The sequence below is a fragment of the Amblyomma americanum genome, chromosome 10, assembly GCF_052857255.1.
Source record: "Amblyomma americanum isolate KBUSLIRL-KWMA chromosome 10, ASM5285725v1, whole genome shotgun sequence".
Lineage (NCBI taxonomy): Eukaryota > Metazoa > Arthropoda > Arachnida > Ixodida > Ixodidae > Amblyomma > Amblyomma americanum.
This window is the reverse complement of record NC_135506.1, coordinates 1,953,795-1,969,737: the sequence shown is the minus strand read 5'-3', so window position 1 is coordinate 1,969,737 and position 15,943 is coordinate 1,953,795. Positions and strand designations below refer to the sequence as shown.

The 15,943-nt window shown below is 48.7% G+C and overlaps 1 protein-coding gene across 1 annotated transcript in view; it reads left to right on the top strand.

Annotated features, from left to right (window-relative positions):
• The window catches only part of LOC144107346 (glutathione hydrolase 1 proenzyme-like), a 19,440-nt gene extending 4,001 nt beyond the window's left edge, over window positions 1–15,439 (top strand). The window contains exons 4-10 of the mRNA XM_077640336.1: window positions 2,992–3,145; window positions 4,014–4,079; window positions 7,537–7,606; window positions 8,766–8,950; window positions 10,188–10,425; window positions 12,748–12,876; window positions 14,983–15,439. Of these exons, the coding sequence (XP_077496462.1) occupies window positions 2,992–3,145; window positions 4,014–4,079; window positions 7,537–7,606; window positions 8,766–8,950; window positions 10,188–10,425; window positions 12,748–12,876; window positions 14,983–15,126 (986 nt within the window). The 3' untranslated portion in view covers window positions 15,127–15,439. The remainder of the gene's footprint in view (window positions 1–2,991; window positions 3,146–4,013; window positions 4,080–7,536; window positions 7,607–8,765; window positions 8,951–10,187; window positions 10,426–12,747; window positions 12,877–14,982) is intronic.
• Window positions 15,440–15,943: the final 504 nt, after the last annotated feature.

Here is a 15,943-nt window from a genome sequence, read left to right as displayed (position 1 = left end):
TGCCTTGGTAGAGTAGTGACATCTCGGCTGCTAAAAATATTTTTGGAAATGAGAATTTTCGCTCCTTTGACACATTAAAGCATCCAATACTGCTCCAAGACATCGAGGTCAGATTAAATGTTAGGAACTTTTTCTCCACTGTAGGACCCGGCGGAACTTTTGGGATTCAATATGACGTCACATGATCGAAAAATAGGTGTCGCCACCCTACCAGAAGAAAGCTGCATCGACGCACCCTGCCCTTGACATGTAATTAAAAATGGCGTCTCCCGATCGAACTGCCTGTCGCCACCTTACCAGAGGTACGCTGCATCGATGCACCCTACCCTTGACATGTGATTAAAACATTACGGGATTGCACTGAAGTCTGCTTACGATAGGAAATGCGAAAGCCTTTACCTTTCATCTCTTCCTCCCCGATTTTTATTTAAGCCTTTACAAAACCAATAAAAAGCTTTATCCAGTTATTCGGTAATAACAGCATAGTGTGATGCATAAAAGGCTTCCGATGCTTTAGCATTCTCAACACGTAATGGAACTAAGTCTTCCCCAAGTCTTCGCATTTTTTTTATTAATTGGCCATTGCAGGTGATGAAACGAGGAGTGTTATATCTGGTCATCAGGGTTTGGCGCTGAAGTAACCAGAGGAAGGAACAATAAACGCAGTCTCTCAGGAGTAAAAATAAATGGCTTGCCGTTCCTTTCTCCGTTTCATACATAGCGGGCAACACTGTGCAGGCTGTGGAAGTAGAGCGTCCGCGAAACCATCATACTCCGCGAGGTATCATTCGTTCTCGGAGCCTTACTGAGTGTTTGGACGAAAAAAAAAAGAACGGTATAAAACGAAGAGGTAGCACTGAGAATCCCGGCCGAAATTGTGAGGCTTTGAGTGTTCGGCTCTCGGGCTACAATTGTCGCTGAGTGTGAAATACTTTTTAGGCACGGATGGAGTAAGGGCGATACGCCCTACCAGCCGCGTATCATACCGCAACATTTGATTCTTGCTTCTCGAAGCCTTGATGAGTCGTAGGACGAAAATGTGGCAAGAGGTAAAACGATAATCCATAACAGCTCTACAGACGGGACAGAGAAGAGAGGACACTACACAGAGCGCTGACTCACAACTAAAACGATTATTGGCCGCCAGCCAGTATAAATACTGCCCTGGTGGCCAGGAAGAATACAAGCACGCTTGACTTGCGTGACATTCAAAATCGCCAGTACATCAGGCACGTGTCAACAGGTAAGAGTCATACGTGTTAAATATCTCCGCTACAGCAGGCACAAGTTTTGCATTCACAAGTTAGCGTTCACAACCAAGGTAACGGTTTTCCTTATCTGATAGTGCTACAGAGGGAGTACTGATGCATTGGTCTGAGGTACTAACTATCAGGCGGGCTTCTATTATTTCCCTAGCTAGCGAGTCGCGTTTTTTCTTTAGGGCAGTATTTACACTGGCTGGCGGCCAATAAACGTTTTAGTTGTGAGTCAGCGCTCTGTGTTGTGTCCTCTCTTCTCTGTCCCGTCTGTCGCGCTGTTATGGATTATCGTGTGCACCAACTCGCCCAACAAATGGTATTGTAGGTAAAACGAAGTCCAGGAGGTTGCCGATCATGGCATTTAGAATCTTTCGCAACAAACTACGCCTGTGTTCACTTTGGTTGCAAACTTTCTCCCTTTGTGTCACTTTGGCGAACTACATTTTGGGCGCGGACTTCGCCTGCTCGAACAGGCGCACTAGCTTTGGCAGCGTTCACTGCTATGTATGAAGCGAAGTGTACAAGAGCGACTGCACGCCTTGGTTTTATCGCACTGGCATTATCGGTCGTGAAAGTTCAAGACACGAGCGCAAGCTCCTCTTCGAGCGCCTGATACTGGAGCACCAACAAATATGCGCGAGTCTTAACCCAAAAACACTCTCTCTACAGAAGGTTCAGTTCAGCACAGTTGTACACAAAGGAGAAATTTAACAATACACGCCGACAGTATCGTGCAGTTCCCTTGTAGTCGCCTCAGTTTGTGGTAATACGATGTCAACAGTACTACGACGTTGACAGCCCGGCATGTTCAGCGCTTGCCACAAAAATCCATAGCCATTGCCGACAGTGCCGTTTTTTAAACTGTGAGGAAGGGGATTACCAAGACTACGCGGTGGACATGCTTGGTTCAGAATTTTGACGAGAACGGTCTTCTATCAAACAACACCAGTGTCACTTTTTGTTTAGTCTCTTACCGCTTATTTTGCAAATGCAGTTTGGTCTCATTAATTTGAGCAAGGAGGTTGCTGAAAATTTGCCCGAAACACGTTAAGTTGACGGGACGAAAGTTACGGATTGAGTAAACCGGGGGTTCGAGTTAAGCCAGCTTGAATTAGCGAGAGCCTACGGTACAGTGCTGCTGCAGCCAGGCGAAATAAAAAGCTGCGTGTTGCAGTGAGTTTAGTTAGTATCTTCTGTACTCAGTGTTCTGCACCAAGAGATCGCTGAGGGTGTTATGAGGACAGCACAGCAGCGGGCTATGGAAAGGCAATTTTGCGTTAGGAGACAGGAGGACAGCAGGGTGGGCCAGGGAACGAATGCGAATTAACGATGCCCTGGTTGAAGCCAAGAAGAAATGGGCGTGGGCACGGAATTTCGTGCCAAGGAAAGTGGATTTCAAGGGAAGGAAAACATTGCATGGGGAGGCAGAGAGCCAGGTGAGCGGTTTAGGTTAGGAAAGCTGTAACCACTGAAACAGACGCAGGACAAGAACGAGGAGACACACACACACACAATACCTCCTTGTTCTTGTCCTGCGCCTGTTTCGCTGGTTCCACCATTGCGCATTATGAACCAACCGGCCCAGTAATTCTCTAGGTTATGAAGTCTGCAGCGACAAGCTAGCGGCAGCTGGCAACTGGAGAGACATGGGAGAGGCCTTTGCCCTGCTGTAGCGCCAGCTACCGGGCCGAGCAGCAGTCTCGCATGCTTACTGCGACCGCTGTCTCCGTAGGGGGCGTGATCAACTCCACCGACCTGGCCGAATACAGAGCTTCCTGGGTGGACGCCATAGGAGTTAAGACGAAGTCTGGAAGGTACCTGTACTCTGCTCCGATTCCCGGATGTGGGGTGATCCTCGCCGCAGCGGTCCACAACGTTGCACTGAAGCAAGTACTCGACGCTCTTCGTTATTTTCCACTGAAATCATTAGGAGGTACGGTACGTGAAGCTTCGCGTAGGTGCACCTGCACACGGACAGCACGCCGGCAAATTTGCGTTTTGCCTGCATGGAAATAAGGCCTACTCGGCTGGGGTTTGATCTCGCGGCCTGAGACTCGGGAGCCGGCCGCTTAGTCACTGAGCCGCCGCGGCCTGCATGGTATGGCATATGTGCTATCAAAGATGCAGTAAATTTTGATGACGTTATTCGTCAGAATGGGGGTTGTTGTATTCGCAATGGTTTGGTATCATACGATCGAGTTCCACTGAAGGACTTTGATAGGTTAAGCCTCATTCCCCTTCGAGCCTGGTAAGAGAGGGACGAGTTATTGACTCAGTCCTTAATTGGGTGGGAAGTGTGGGGCTCTTTCAAAGGGAACAGTTTATATGCACAATATTGTCGGTGTCACAATATACCCTACCCTGAAAACTGCCTCCTTTACCTGTTGCCTCCGACTCAAGGGAAGACAAGTCAGTAAGATGCATAGCTCTGGGCTAGTTGCTAACACACCTTTAACATAAAGGGCTGGAAAAGACATTAAAATGCAGAAGGGCGGCTCGAAAAAGAAGAGAAACAACTTCACCCGAATGCGTTGGGTCCGCCTTCAAGGTGTGGAGTTAGCAACGACAAGCTTACAAGTTCACATTCAGGGATAACATGCACTTTAAGCGTCTGCACGACGAAGCGAAGAGCGAAAATCATATAGAGCAAGGATAGAATGTAACTAACTCAGTTGAGCACTCACAGCGGCCCTCCGGGCTAAGCTGTCAGTGCGCTACCTGCACTTAACGTTAGATTTATCTTTCGTTTTGCAGGCGCATCTTTAATGAAGAACCGGACGGCCAAAGTATTCCACGAATGTCCAAGGAAACGATTCACAGGTTAGTTGCGTTTCTGCAGCCTCATCCCGCTGTGCTGATTGGCATCTGAAAATCGGTGGCGTTGATTTCTTACTTCACGCGTACTGGTGCGGACAACGCAACACGCCATTGCCTTCGAACATTTTCCACGCCTTGCCTAATTGAAGTTGCCAGGTGTGGCATGGGCACGCTGGTAGTGGACGCTGTTGCGCATTCTCATGGACAAACAATGCTTCACTTCTGCTAGCGAAGGCGTGATTGCACTTGGGACGGAATAGCGTGTTACTTTTACTTTACGTCCGTCCCTGTACTTCGCAACTTATCAAAAGAGTATATCAGCTCTTATGAAAACAGATCAATAAGGGCCGCCTGTAATAGCAGCGCCCTGTGGTGGACGTTATCAAGGCTTCGGTCAAATCGAGCGCGTGAATGACCCTCGTGCTCTTCTACGTGTTCTACGAGCTTACCTAAACACGAGGTGAGGGATATCGGTGGCAAATTTTACAGGGCGAGTTCCTGACCCGGTTTTGCTATGAACGTGACTTTCGCGTGCCTCCAGGACTCCGGGGTTTCCCCCCTTCCTCCAACACTCGTTCGCGTACTCCGTAAGAGAAGCGATCGAAGCGTCGTCACGGTTTCTCAGCGTCTTGTTGTTCACGCGGTCCTTCTCAAGGGCCGAGGTAGTGTGGAGCTTTGGCAGTGCGGTCCTTCTGCCTCCGGTATGTACTCATCCAGAGAGGAGTTTGGGCTCTCTTTGTACCAAGTGAGTGGATTCTGTGCCTTACAAGTGTAAAAATATCTGAATTTCAGTTCCTCTCTTATTTCTTGACAAGAGGATGAATTTTGGTGATTTCCTTCTTCTTCGCCATCTTGTTTGAATCCGGGTTAGCAAGTTTCGCAAGATATTCCAGGTGTCTCTCGAGCCTAAGTTCTCATTCACGCTTCAGAAGATTTGATTCAATTGCTGTTTAGTTCTACGGAGTGATTCTGGATCTTCTTGTTTAGTTTTACACTTTTTGTTTGTTTTCTGTTATGTTAGGAAGAGATGAGCTTGCGCAGGGCATGTAATGCGAAAGCAAGATAACCGTTGGTCCTCAGAGGTAACGGTCTGGATTATAAGAGAAGGCAACAATAGAAGGAGGGGGGTTATGTGGGCAGTGGGATCAAGAAGTCTGCGGAGGTACGGTGGCCGCAGCTGGCAAAGGACAGGGTTAAATGGGGAGGCATGGGCGAGGCCTTTGCTCTGCAGTGGGCGTATTCAGACTAATGATGATTTCTGTTATAGTTTTCTTTTACTTGTGCAATCGAGATAAACCGCCGGAAGGCCTACAACTCTCCGACCAATCCCAGTGGGAGGCCACACTGGTCGGCTCGGACCCGGAAGCTCTACTCCAGGTCACGGGAACTCGGGGAAATAGTTAGAGTGAGTGCTCGAAGCATTTTTAGGCCAGATTTTGCAGCGAGAAAAAAGAGGAGGCAGCCATGATAATTACCACGTTAGAATGAAATATCTCGGGACTATCTAGTTTTCTCAAAATTACAAGCTTAAATTCTCTCCAATCAATTACGCGGGGTTCGCTACTGGAGGCGAACAGATGACGCTAGTTTGCTGAATATCCAAAAAAAAAAAGCCAGTTATGTTTTAACAATGCGGCGCACTGATAATCCATGGTAGTTGTGGTGAAAAGAGAGAAATAGATAGACAGATAGATAGATAGACAGACAGACAGACAGACAGACAGACAGACAGACGGACGGACGGACGGACGGACGGACGGACGGACGGACAGACAGACAGACAGACAGACAGACAGACAGACAGACAGACAGACAGACAGACAGACAGACAGACAGACAGACAGACAGACAGACAGACAGATAGACAGACAGACAGACAGACAGACAGACAGACAGACAGACAGACAGACAGACAGACAGACAGACAGACAGACAGACAGACAGACAGACAGACAGACAGACAGACAGACAGACAGACAGACAGACAGACAGACAGACAGACAGACAGACAGACAGACAGACAGACAGACAGACAGACAGACAGACAGACAGACAGACAGACAGACAGACAGACAGACAGACAGACAGACAGACAGACAGACAGACAGACAGACAGACAGACAGACAGACAGACAGACAGACAGACAGACAGACAGACAGACAGACAGACAGACAGACAGACAGACAGACAGACAGACAGACAGACAGACGCGGTGGCCGAGTGGTTACGGCGCTCGGCTGCTGGCCCGAAAGACGCGGGTTCGATCCCGGCCGCGGCGGTAGAATTTCGATGGAGGCGAAATTCTAGAGGCTCGTGTGCTGTGCGATGTCAGTGCACGGTAAAGAACTCCCAGGTTGTCGAAATTTCCGGAGCCCTTCACTACAGCGTCTCTCATAGCCAGAGTCGCTTTGGGACTTTAAACCCCTGTAAACCAAACCAACCAACCAACCCACCAGACGGACGGACAGACGGACGGACGGACACGGAGGGACGGACGGACGGATTTGAGTGTGCCTGAATAGCCAGCGAGACTGTTGCGCAGCAGGGGACGAGGACACACGAAGAAGAAATGCACAACACGAGCGCTACGCTGTTGAACTACACGCTGTTGGACTACATTTATAGTATAACGGCCCTTTGATTAATGTTCGCCTCAATAGCCAGTTGGTCTAAACGAGCGCACACTAGGTAAAATACAAAAATCATGAAATGAACACTACATATAACAGAGATAATTTTAAAAATTAGTTTAAAATGAGCTATGAAAAACAGCAATTTAGATAAATATATCCGTGCTAATAAAGGTCGAATGATATGTGATCTGCAAACGAGTCATGGGACAAATTGCATGCATCTTAGGATAAAATGTATCAGAACATATGGCGGCTTTTGCATGAGGCACACGAAATCTCACTGACATCAATAAGTGTTCGCAGTCAGTGGAGCAACTTTTTGGAGAAACTGCATGTCACGCATGATTCTCCTGTCATGAAGAATAGACATACTGAGGTCTGCTAAGAGAGAATCATAGTCGCATCAACAACGGCGACCAATACATCTGTCATAAAGGATGCGTTTGAGCTTACGCTGAGAATTTTCGATTTTTTTGCAATAGCTTACAGAGACGCTATTTCTGGCTACTGACGCGAACTGATGACGTGGTCTCACGGGACCACAGTAAATTGTTCGCAGACACTCGTACCGACGAAATTTTCTTGTTAATATAGAAATAAGTGCAATGTGTCCCAATGAGCGCAAGACCATTTAAGATGCATGCAATCTTAAGTATAGCCTTGAGTCACCAATAACATAAGGAGCGAGGGGATATTAGGAAATTTGCTAAAATATAAGGTAGCCGCAGCTGGTGCTGTACAGAGTTATTCGTAGTTCCATAGACAGGGCCTTTGCCCTGGGGTGGACATAACCTGGCCGGCGTCAATGACTTTCTTATTTGCACAGTTTCATAGAAAGGCTGAAACTCGCTCTCTCCCGGCGACCCGACCTTGGAGACCAGACGGACACTTTGCAGGTAGGTCTCGCAACGCAAGTGAAGCTGGCTCGATGATTTCAGTGGAGAATCGGACGAGTTGCCGGAGCAGTCGTCACTTCTGCAGTGCATAGTTTGAGCTGACCTTAAGGGCTCCACATTCATTTTCTTGAACGTGGCTAGCTTGAAGTCGATGCCCGGATCCCACCCAGATGGACTTGTGATCGTATAAATTCGCGATTCCTTTGCGATGAAGCCTGCTGACACCTTCACGGGTACTCAATCCATACTTTAGTAGCGACGCACGCAGCGCGTGTATTACCTAAGGGCGGCGAGCGTGTATGTTGGTAACAGTGGGGCTCTTTCTAGTAGAGCTTTCTAGAGACTAAAGGGACACTCAGGACAGAGTATAGGCGACAATGATAACTTAGCAAAGCCCTTCCTCCGTGCACTGAGGGGGTTCGTCTCGATGCCAACATGGCCGGGTCAGCTTGGATGTTATCACGGCAGAGGGCACTTAATCGACTGTCTGCACTCCTCGGGCCTACCGGTAACGCCCTCATCGGGTAGTAGGTGAACACGGCAGTAATCACTGCCGCCGCCGCGGTGGCTCTTTGGTTATGGCGCTCAGCTGCTGACCCGAGAACGCGGTTGCGATCCCGGCCACGGCGGTCGGATTTCGACGAAGGCGAAATTCTAGAGGCCCGCGTGCTGTGCGATGTCAGTGCACCTTAAAGAACCCCAGGTGGCCAAAATTTCCGGAGCCCTTCACTACGGTGTCCCTCATAGCCTGTGTCTCTTTGGGACGTCAAACCCCCACAGAGTAAGCTAAATCACTACGGGCTGCAGGGAAAGTGCCCTGTGCAACGGTCGTTAAAAAACACGATTGACGGGCAGCAGTCAGCGAACCGCCTAGTTGTGTGCTCCTGCACTGTTCACTATTGTAGTAGTAGTAGTTAGTAGCAGACGACGAACAGCGCCTGCTCGTGCAGCGGGCCATCAACGTATTACGCGCCTAAGAGTTGTGCCTGAATAAAGTCCCATACTACTAATATACTATATAGGCGTATATAGTAGAGTTCTTCGGTGCTACCACTACTACTAATAGTATATTGCAATTCTGTACTTACCCTGCGAGGAGAGGGGCCTGTACTACTAACGTGCAACGTTTTCTCCCCTGTTCTGTCCACCGCACGCGCAGAAGCAGGAGAGCATAATGTACGCGATAATGGCCGACGATTCCAAGCTGAACGGCACGGTTCCCATGGCTCAGGCGTTCGACTACGGCTTGCGCCACGCGCCCGAGGAAGACTTTGGCGGCGCGCACCTCTCCATCCTGGCGCCCAACGGAGACGCGCTGTCCGTCACTTCGAGCCTCAACAGCGCGTGAGTGATGCGCGGCCGGCCGTTATTATTGCCACACGTAACGCGGGGAAGAGGCGCGGAAAACGCCAATACGAATGACCATTGAAGCAAGTCTGAAGTCAACTTATTGCGGGTGAAACGCTGTCGGTGTGCACTAATGGACAAAAGTTTACAAGGAAAATAATTGCGTCATTCATTAGCCTCAGACATCGGAAATTCGGTTCAGCGTATGGACCATATGCCGCCTGTGGCTTCTCGGCGAACTGGTTCGTCAAATGCGCAGAAATTAATCCTCCTTCGCGAAACCGCATTTCGTGAGCTTTTTGTCCCGTACTTGAATCCTTAATGTCTATCCCAGTTCCACGAAGAAGTAAAAATAAATTTGATTTGTGAGTCCTTAAGTATTCGCTTTTAATTTGATAGTACTTGTACTCTTCTCTAGTTGTCACCCCGGGCTTTAAGTGATACTCACATGAAGCGATATCTTGGGGTTTGATTTCGTTTTGTACTCCCTTGGCGCTAAATATTTTCATCGCCGTCACTCCTGAATCGTCACTGATGTGAGGTGTTGCTTATTTTTTGGCAGTTGCTCTTTGTGGCATGCCACTCCTTCGGAGTTGGTGATTGTGCATTGGTGTCATGACGAGTAATGGCCACGCAGAACTCCTGTACCGCCAATTTGTGCAGCGCTGTTAGTGATATCCCTCGAGAGAAAAGAGTACAACAGCTGTATCTTACCGGTACTCACCTACGGGGCAGAAACGTGAAAGCTAACGAAAAAGGGTTCAGCTTAAGTTAAGGAAAACGCAGCGACCCATGGAAAGAAAAATGATAGTTGTAACGTTATGAGACTGCAAGCGGGCAGATTGGGTGAGGGAACAAACGCGGGTAAGTGACATCCTAGTCAAAATCAAGAGGAGGAAATGGGCTTCGGCAGGGCATGTAATGCGAAGGCAAGGTAACCGCTGGTCCTTAAAGGCAACGGAGTGGGTTGCAAGAGAAGGCAAGCGTAGAAGGGGGCAGCAGAAAGTTGGGTGGGCGGATGAGATTAAGAAGTTTGCGGGGATACGGTGGCCGCAGCTGGCACAGGACAGGTTTAATTAGAGAGAGACATGGGAGAGGCCTTTGCCCTGCAGGGGGCGTAGTCAGGTTGTTTATGATGTCCAAAAGCCCCGGCCTTGGCATGAGGTCCACCTCTGTAGGCTTGTGAAACACGGAGTTGACACTTGAGTGTCATGCATCCGCTTGCGGCTGTTAGGTTCGGCAGCATGTTCGTCACGCCGTCTGGCCTGCTGCTGAACAACTACATGGACGCTTTCGCCAAACCTGGTCGCCGCTTCGACCTGGACGCTTCGCCGGCCAACCTTCTGGGCCCCAGGAAGCGGCCGATGACCTCCATGGCGCCCACCATAATCACGGAGGGCAAGGCGCCCTCGAACATCTTCGGCATCTTCGGCGCCGGCGGAGGTCTGGAGGGCCTCTCGGCACTGGCACAGGTCAGCTGACCATAGCAGCGCATCACATCACTGCGCGCTTCAGAAAAGTAACATCCTGATTAAAACGTCTTCCAGCCGCTAGGATTCAATTTGAGCCCCCAAAGAGTCCAGGACGAACGAGGACAAGACTCCCTCCATCCTTCTGGATACAATGAAACTTTAAAAGTGCCGTAGCTGCCAAACTACAGGGTCCAAAAGCAAAATCCCGTGGCCTGCAAAGTTTTTACGAAGGCTTTACAATAGCTATTTGAACATCTGTAAGGCGACGCACCAGCCACCAGTAGAGACGGCATTTGGCTGTCCACCTTCCTGTTTATACTGCAGTAGCGGATAATCCGCTTCGTGTAGGTAAGCTTTACCACTGAGGTTATCTATGGCCACTGAAAAAAAAAAAAACGTTCACTGCTGCAGGCCCAGCATTCTCGGGCAAAACAAAAATGGAAAATTTTAAGACACTGTTATAGAAACATTGAAGGTAATGGTGCATTGTTCCGATATGTAGCAAAATCTTTCTTTTAGAGTGCTTGCATCGATCGCACCGAACAGTTAAGACTGCCATAGAAAACCAATGGGGAACCCTTTTGACGGTAGCAAGAACATGGATAGAAAAAAAAAATATACAAGACTGCCGTCGGGTGATCTGCGGATATGTTGATTGTTATAGTGAAATCTTACAATACATGAAAAAATTCGCGTTTATAAACGGTTTCGTGCACAAAACTGCTTTTGTCCAGGATTGTTGGGTATATATAGACGCGCTGCTTGCATCTCAGTGCCCTTTTTGCGGTCACACTTTATGGTCTGCGGTAGCGCGGAAAGGAAAAAGAAAGGTTTTGTTTATTAAATATACGTACAAGTTTCAAAAATGAATATTGGGTGAGCTGGGCTTGTAGAGGACGCAAAGCAGCTCATCCAGCATTGAAAATTAGGAGGGTACGTAGTCCAAAAATATTTGTTACAAAATTGCGCATGCGATTCAAAAGGACACGTAAAAAGTAGAAAATATGAGGTTCGGAAGAATATTACTCTGGAAATAAATATTGAAATCCTTTAATGACGGGAATTCTAAAAGAGGGGGATTTACAGTAGGACAGAAGGTGTAACTGAAAGTGATGTCTCTGTTTTCATTCGTTATGAACGTTTAGAATGCCGCGAAGTAGAGTATTGCTCTTGCCAGAATGTGGCTAAAGCATAGGCCATATAGCGAACAAAAATATGGCGGTAATGTTAAAACAGACGATCTTGTTTTGCTGCGATCCTACTAGTAGCTTGCATTTTTTCTTGCATGACATGCCATTTACGATCGTCTGTGCACATATTCTTTTTTTTTTTTTTGTGAGAAGGAATTACGGCGTTCTCTGACGCACGTGTCCGCAGCGGGAATTTCCCTTCCCTGATGACAGAAGGCGTAGAGTTTCTTAATATTACCTAGAGGAAAAGCTGCCGGTGCTGCACTCCACCCACCATGGACAGGCCCACAGGAATGCCGGGCAGATGAGTCGCATTGGCTGTGTTAGGCGTGAGATGTGGATTCAGCCACAACAATACGACTCTTCGTGGGGCGAACCTCAAATAAATGTCATGGAAGTTTCCATAGCGGCTTAATGCTTGTGCTAAATTCCTTAAAGAAGTGAAAAAGGCACTATTAAAATAATTTCATCGTCACGCACCCTCGCCTCGCAGCTGCCGACTTTGAGGGAGAACCCCCGTTTCCGGCCCAATTCCAGCTAAGCTTGGTAAGATACCTCGTCTTCCCGGCACTCCTGGCGGTGCCCTGTAATAAACTCGCACAGACGGTCACGCCAGATTTTTCTCTAGTTAATACTCAGATAATCTATGATGGAGCCAGGCTCGCTTCAGCCGCTGTGGTTGTCTGACTCGGGCACATGACAGGCAAAAATTTCCTTGCCTCGGTGCGATACATTGCTTCCCGGAGCACTACCATTCGGCGTTCTTGACAGCTAGCGAGTCGATAATCCAGTAATTATAGCCGAAGAAATGCCTCACTAAACCAGTGATAGCGATAAAAGTCGCAAAGTGATAACCGCTTCTGGTAATAGGTGCACTGTGTCTATTGGGTGTTTAGTGCGTGCTATCATTTGGTAGCGGCGATGCGACAGCAAACCAGACACTACTGTCGACGCCATGTTCGAGTTGTCGCCAGCATGTTAGCGAAAAAAAAACACACTTAAAGGCGCACAAGCAAATGTTCATTGTTCTGTTACCGAGTGTGTTGTCGGCAGCATAAGCGGGTACCAGCTAGACCAAATTTATATGCCTGTGATGTAATGTCTCGTGTTTCATTCTTGTGCTCACTTGCAGCTGATCACCTGCCTGAGGGCCTATCCCCTGTGGAGGTGTGTCCGGGACGACATCCGCATGCAGCCCACCTTCCGGGAGACAGTGAGCGGCCTGGTCTACGTGGATGGCAAAAACGCCGCCTACGACCCGGTGAACCTTCATTCCAGTTCGGGGTTAGCTAGGCTACAAGATTCCTTTTCACAGCGACCGCTCTCCCGGGAACTTCACCCGGATGCACGCCGTTAACCGAAAATTCCCCCGTTCAGTCTTCTGGGTGCACAGAATGTCGCAGAGAGGAGCCCGAACACTCCAGTGCGGAAGAGCATCGATAGAAACGCGACCTGTGCGGTCGTATGATGTAGGATGGCCCACTCCCAAAGCATTAGGCAAGCTAGGCGAAGTTGGCATGAGGTCGTGCTGGGGACACTCTTGCGGCTATGCCGTAATGTCTGTTAATGTGGGCCTATCGCGATCACACCTCCCTCCCGAGGGAGGGCGAACACAATTACAGAGTTTTAATGCCGTTAAACCGAGTATGACGTGCGAAAGCAATTGATTTCGAATTAGCTTGACTATCGCTTAGACACTGCCTTAGCATGTCACATCACGTGACCATTCAAGTAGCAACACAGTATTTAAACTTTGTGACCGTTTCAGTATCCACACAGTATAGAAGGCAACTTTCATATCACGTGATCATTATAGGTAAACGCAGGCTATTTCTTTAAACTTTCATACCACGTGACATCGCAGCATCCGCACAATCTCTAACTTTAAACTTTTCTTACCACGTGACCATACAGACCACATCTCCAATACAATTTATTTTAAAATTTCGCGCGACGTGACTCTCCCCAGGCACACCGTATCCAAGCCGTTTCCTCTCAGAGGTCATAGGTCGAGACTTCAGAGGCCTATCGGCTTTTTCATTATTGAATTACTACCCCCTCTTCGTAAAATCTGTCCGCCTGGTTTTGTGTGACGCCACTGCGTGGAATGTGGAGGGGAGGCAGGAGTGTGAGGGGAGGAAATTGGCCAGTCAGACTCTATAGCAGGAGTCACGTGGAGAGGAGGAAACGCGGCGGCCAATCAGAAAAGTGAAGCGGTGGAAAGCGCAATCCAACGCTCTATACACGTCAGTGGTGGTGCTAGCTCCCTTGTCTGCCGGTCTATCTGTGTGAAGCATCCGCTCTCGGGGGTTGGACATCCCGCACCTGCCGGTAAACACGGGCTCCTCAATCACCCACCCAGATACCTAGAGAAGCCTTTCAAATACGGAAATGGGTCGTCTGGCAGATGAAGATGAGCACAGGAGATGCCAGTCGGGCTCTAATGCTAACGCATACATCGCCGCATGAATCGCATTGATCCTCCGTTACTTTTTAGAACGTGGGTCTTAGGCACCCTTTCCTGGCTTGCGCGTCGTCGTTGACGGCGTAACCGGCCGAGCTACAGCAAAGTGAAGAGCACGGCGAAGGATTAAAGTCTTCTTTAGCAATATTAGGGCACTAAGGTTTTCGGGTTCATGGCCTGGTTGGCGTCATTACTGGGTGCTTCGTGGCATCATCAATCGGCCAATGTTTGCTCGGTGACGTCGACACTTACATGACCACAGTGGGACTAATAACCGCAGGTTTCTCTTCAAGCAAATAGCGTACTCATAGCTCAGTGTGGATTAGTGATGTAGTTTCTTCGCACAGTACGGAGAACGGCCACCGAATTTTCAGAGCGATACTTTGTAGGGTTTGCAATGCTGGGAAACGAGCGGCTCGATAGATGTGCCAGATTCTTCTTCGGCCAGCCCTGAGCGACAGCCTGTCCCGCCAGTGAAATGAGAATGGTGACCGATGAGAATGCGACGAAGTCTAGTTTCGGGTCGAAATAGAGGCGCACGCATGCAGGCAGTGGTGAAAAATTTACGTCTTGCGCGACACAGCGGTCATTCTTTTCACCCCAAGTACACATGAAAAAGAGATAAGTGCTATATACAAGAAATAGCATTCAGACGGAAGTTGCAGGGCCTACGTGCTATGTGAAGTTTAACGTACCGAAGCGACAAACGGGCTGCGGATTAATTTACACACATTGCTATGTACACATTAAATGTTTTGCGGGGCAAAATAACATCTCTTATGGTATGAGTGATGGCGTAACTGTGTCAGCAAATCAGCTCCTAACTTTTTTTTTAAATTGCATGATCATGAGGGAGTTCTCACGCGCTTGTGAAACCGGCCGTGGTGTCGCCTCCTCTTCTAGGCGGCCTTGCTTCGGAAGATCGGCCACAAGGTGGTTCTGCGGACCCTGAAGTCGACCGCCAGCGGGATTATCTCCACCAGCAACCTGAGCTGGTACGCGACCGGCGACAGCGTCCACAGCGACGGGGGCAGCGCGGGCCGCTGAGATCTCCTCGAAGACGCCCGCCAGCCACGCGAGAAGCTCCGTCGTTCTGCACGATGGTTGCAACTGCAACCATTAAGCGAGGCATATTTCTAAGCGGCGCTCACCGCCCATAGTATGCTATTTGGGATTGGATGTAGCACGACAGATACACAAAGATGGACGGGAGAAGCTCTATACTAGATTGAGTGGCGGCTCACATGTGTATTTTTGTCTGTTCCTAGCTTGTGCGCGATTTTCGTCAATTATTTCTGTGTGTTACGCCTATGTGTGTATTCCCTAGCTGTGCGAAAGGGGATAAACAAAATCGCTTTCTTGTTCTTGTCTTTTTATGCTTTAGTTGTTTCATGAAGCTGATTCTACGCATATTTTAATTCTGCGACTACTGTATAAATATTAAAATACTGGAATATGCATTGCTACCTTACAGCCACTGAAGGCGCCATTCTTTGTACGCATTTTGCAAACATCCATGCCTCTACTAGGCTTGTCCCTAGACCTCAGAAAAGCTGTTGGTCATCGCTTTAAGTGCCTGCCGAAAGAGCCGTTGCAATATTGTTGCGCAAGCGAAAAATAAAGCACACCCCAGACTTCGCCCGTAGCTCTAAAGTGTCGCGGCTAGTAAAGCGCCGAGTAAAAAATATTAGCGCTGCCGAGAGGAGCAATCGCAGCTCGCGGACTTCTCGAGAACTAAAGTTATCGGAGTGTTCGCGAACCGCAACAACCAAAGCAGCCCAGGGCAGCTCAAGACTCTTTTTAGGTCGCGCGCTATTCAACCGAGAGGGTTTCCGAGTTTTAATGCTATGGCATTACTGTGGTG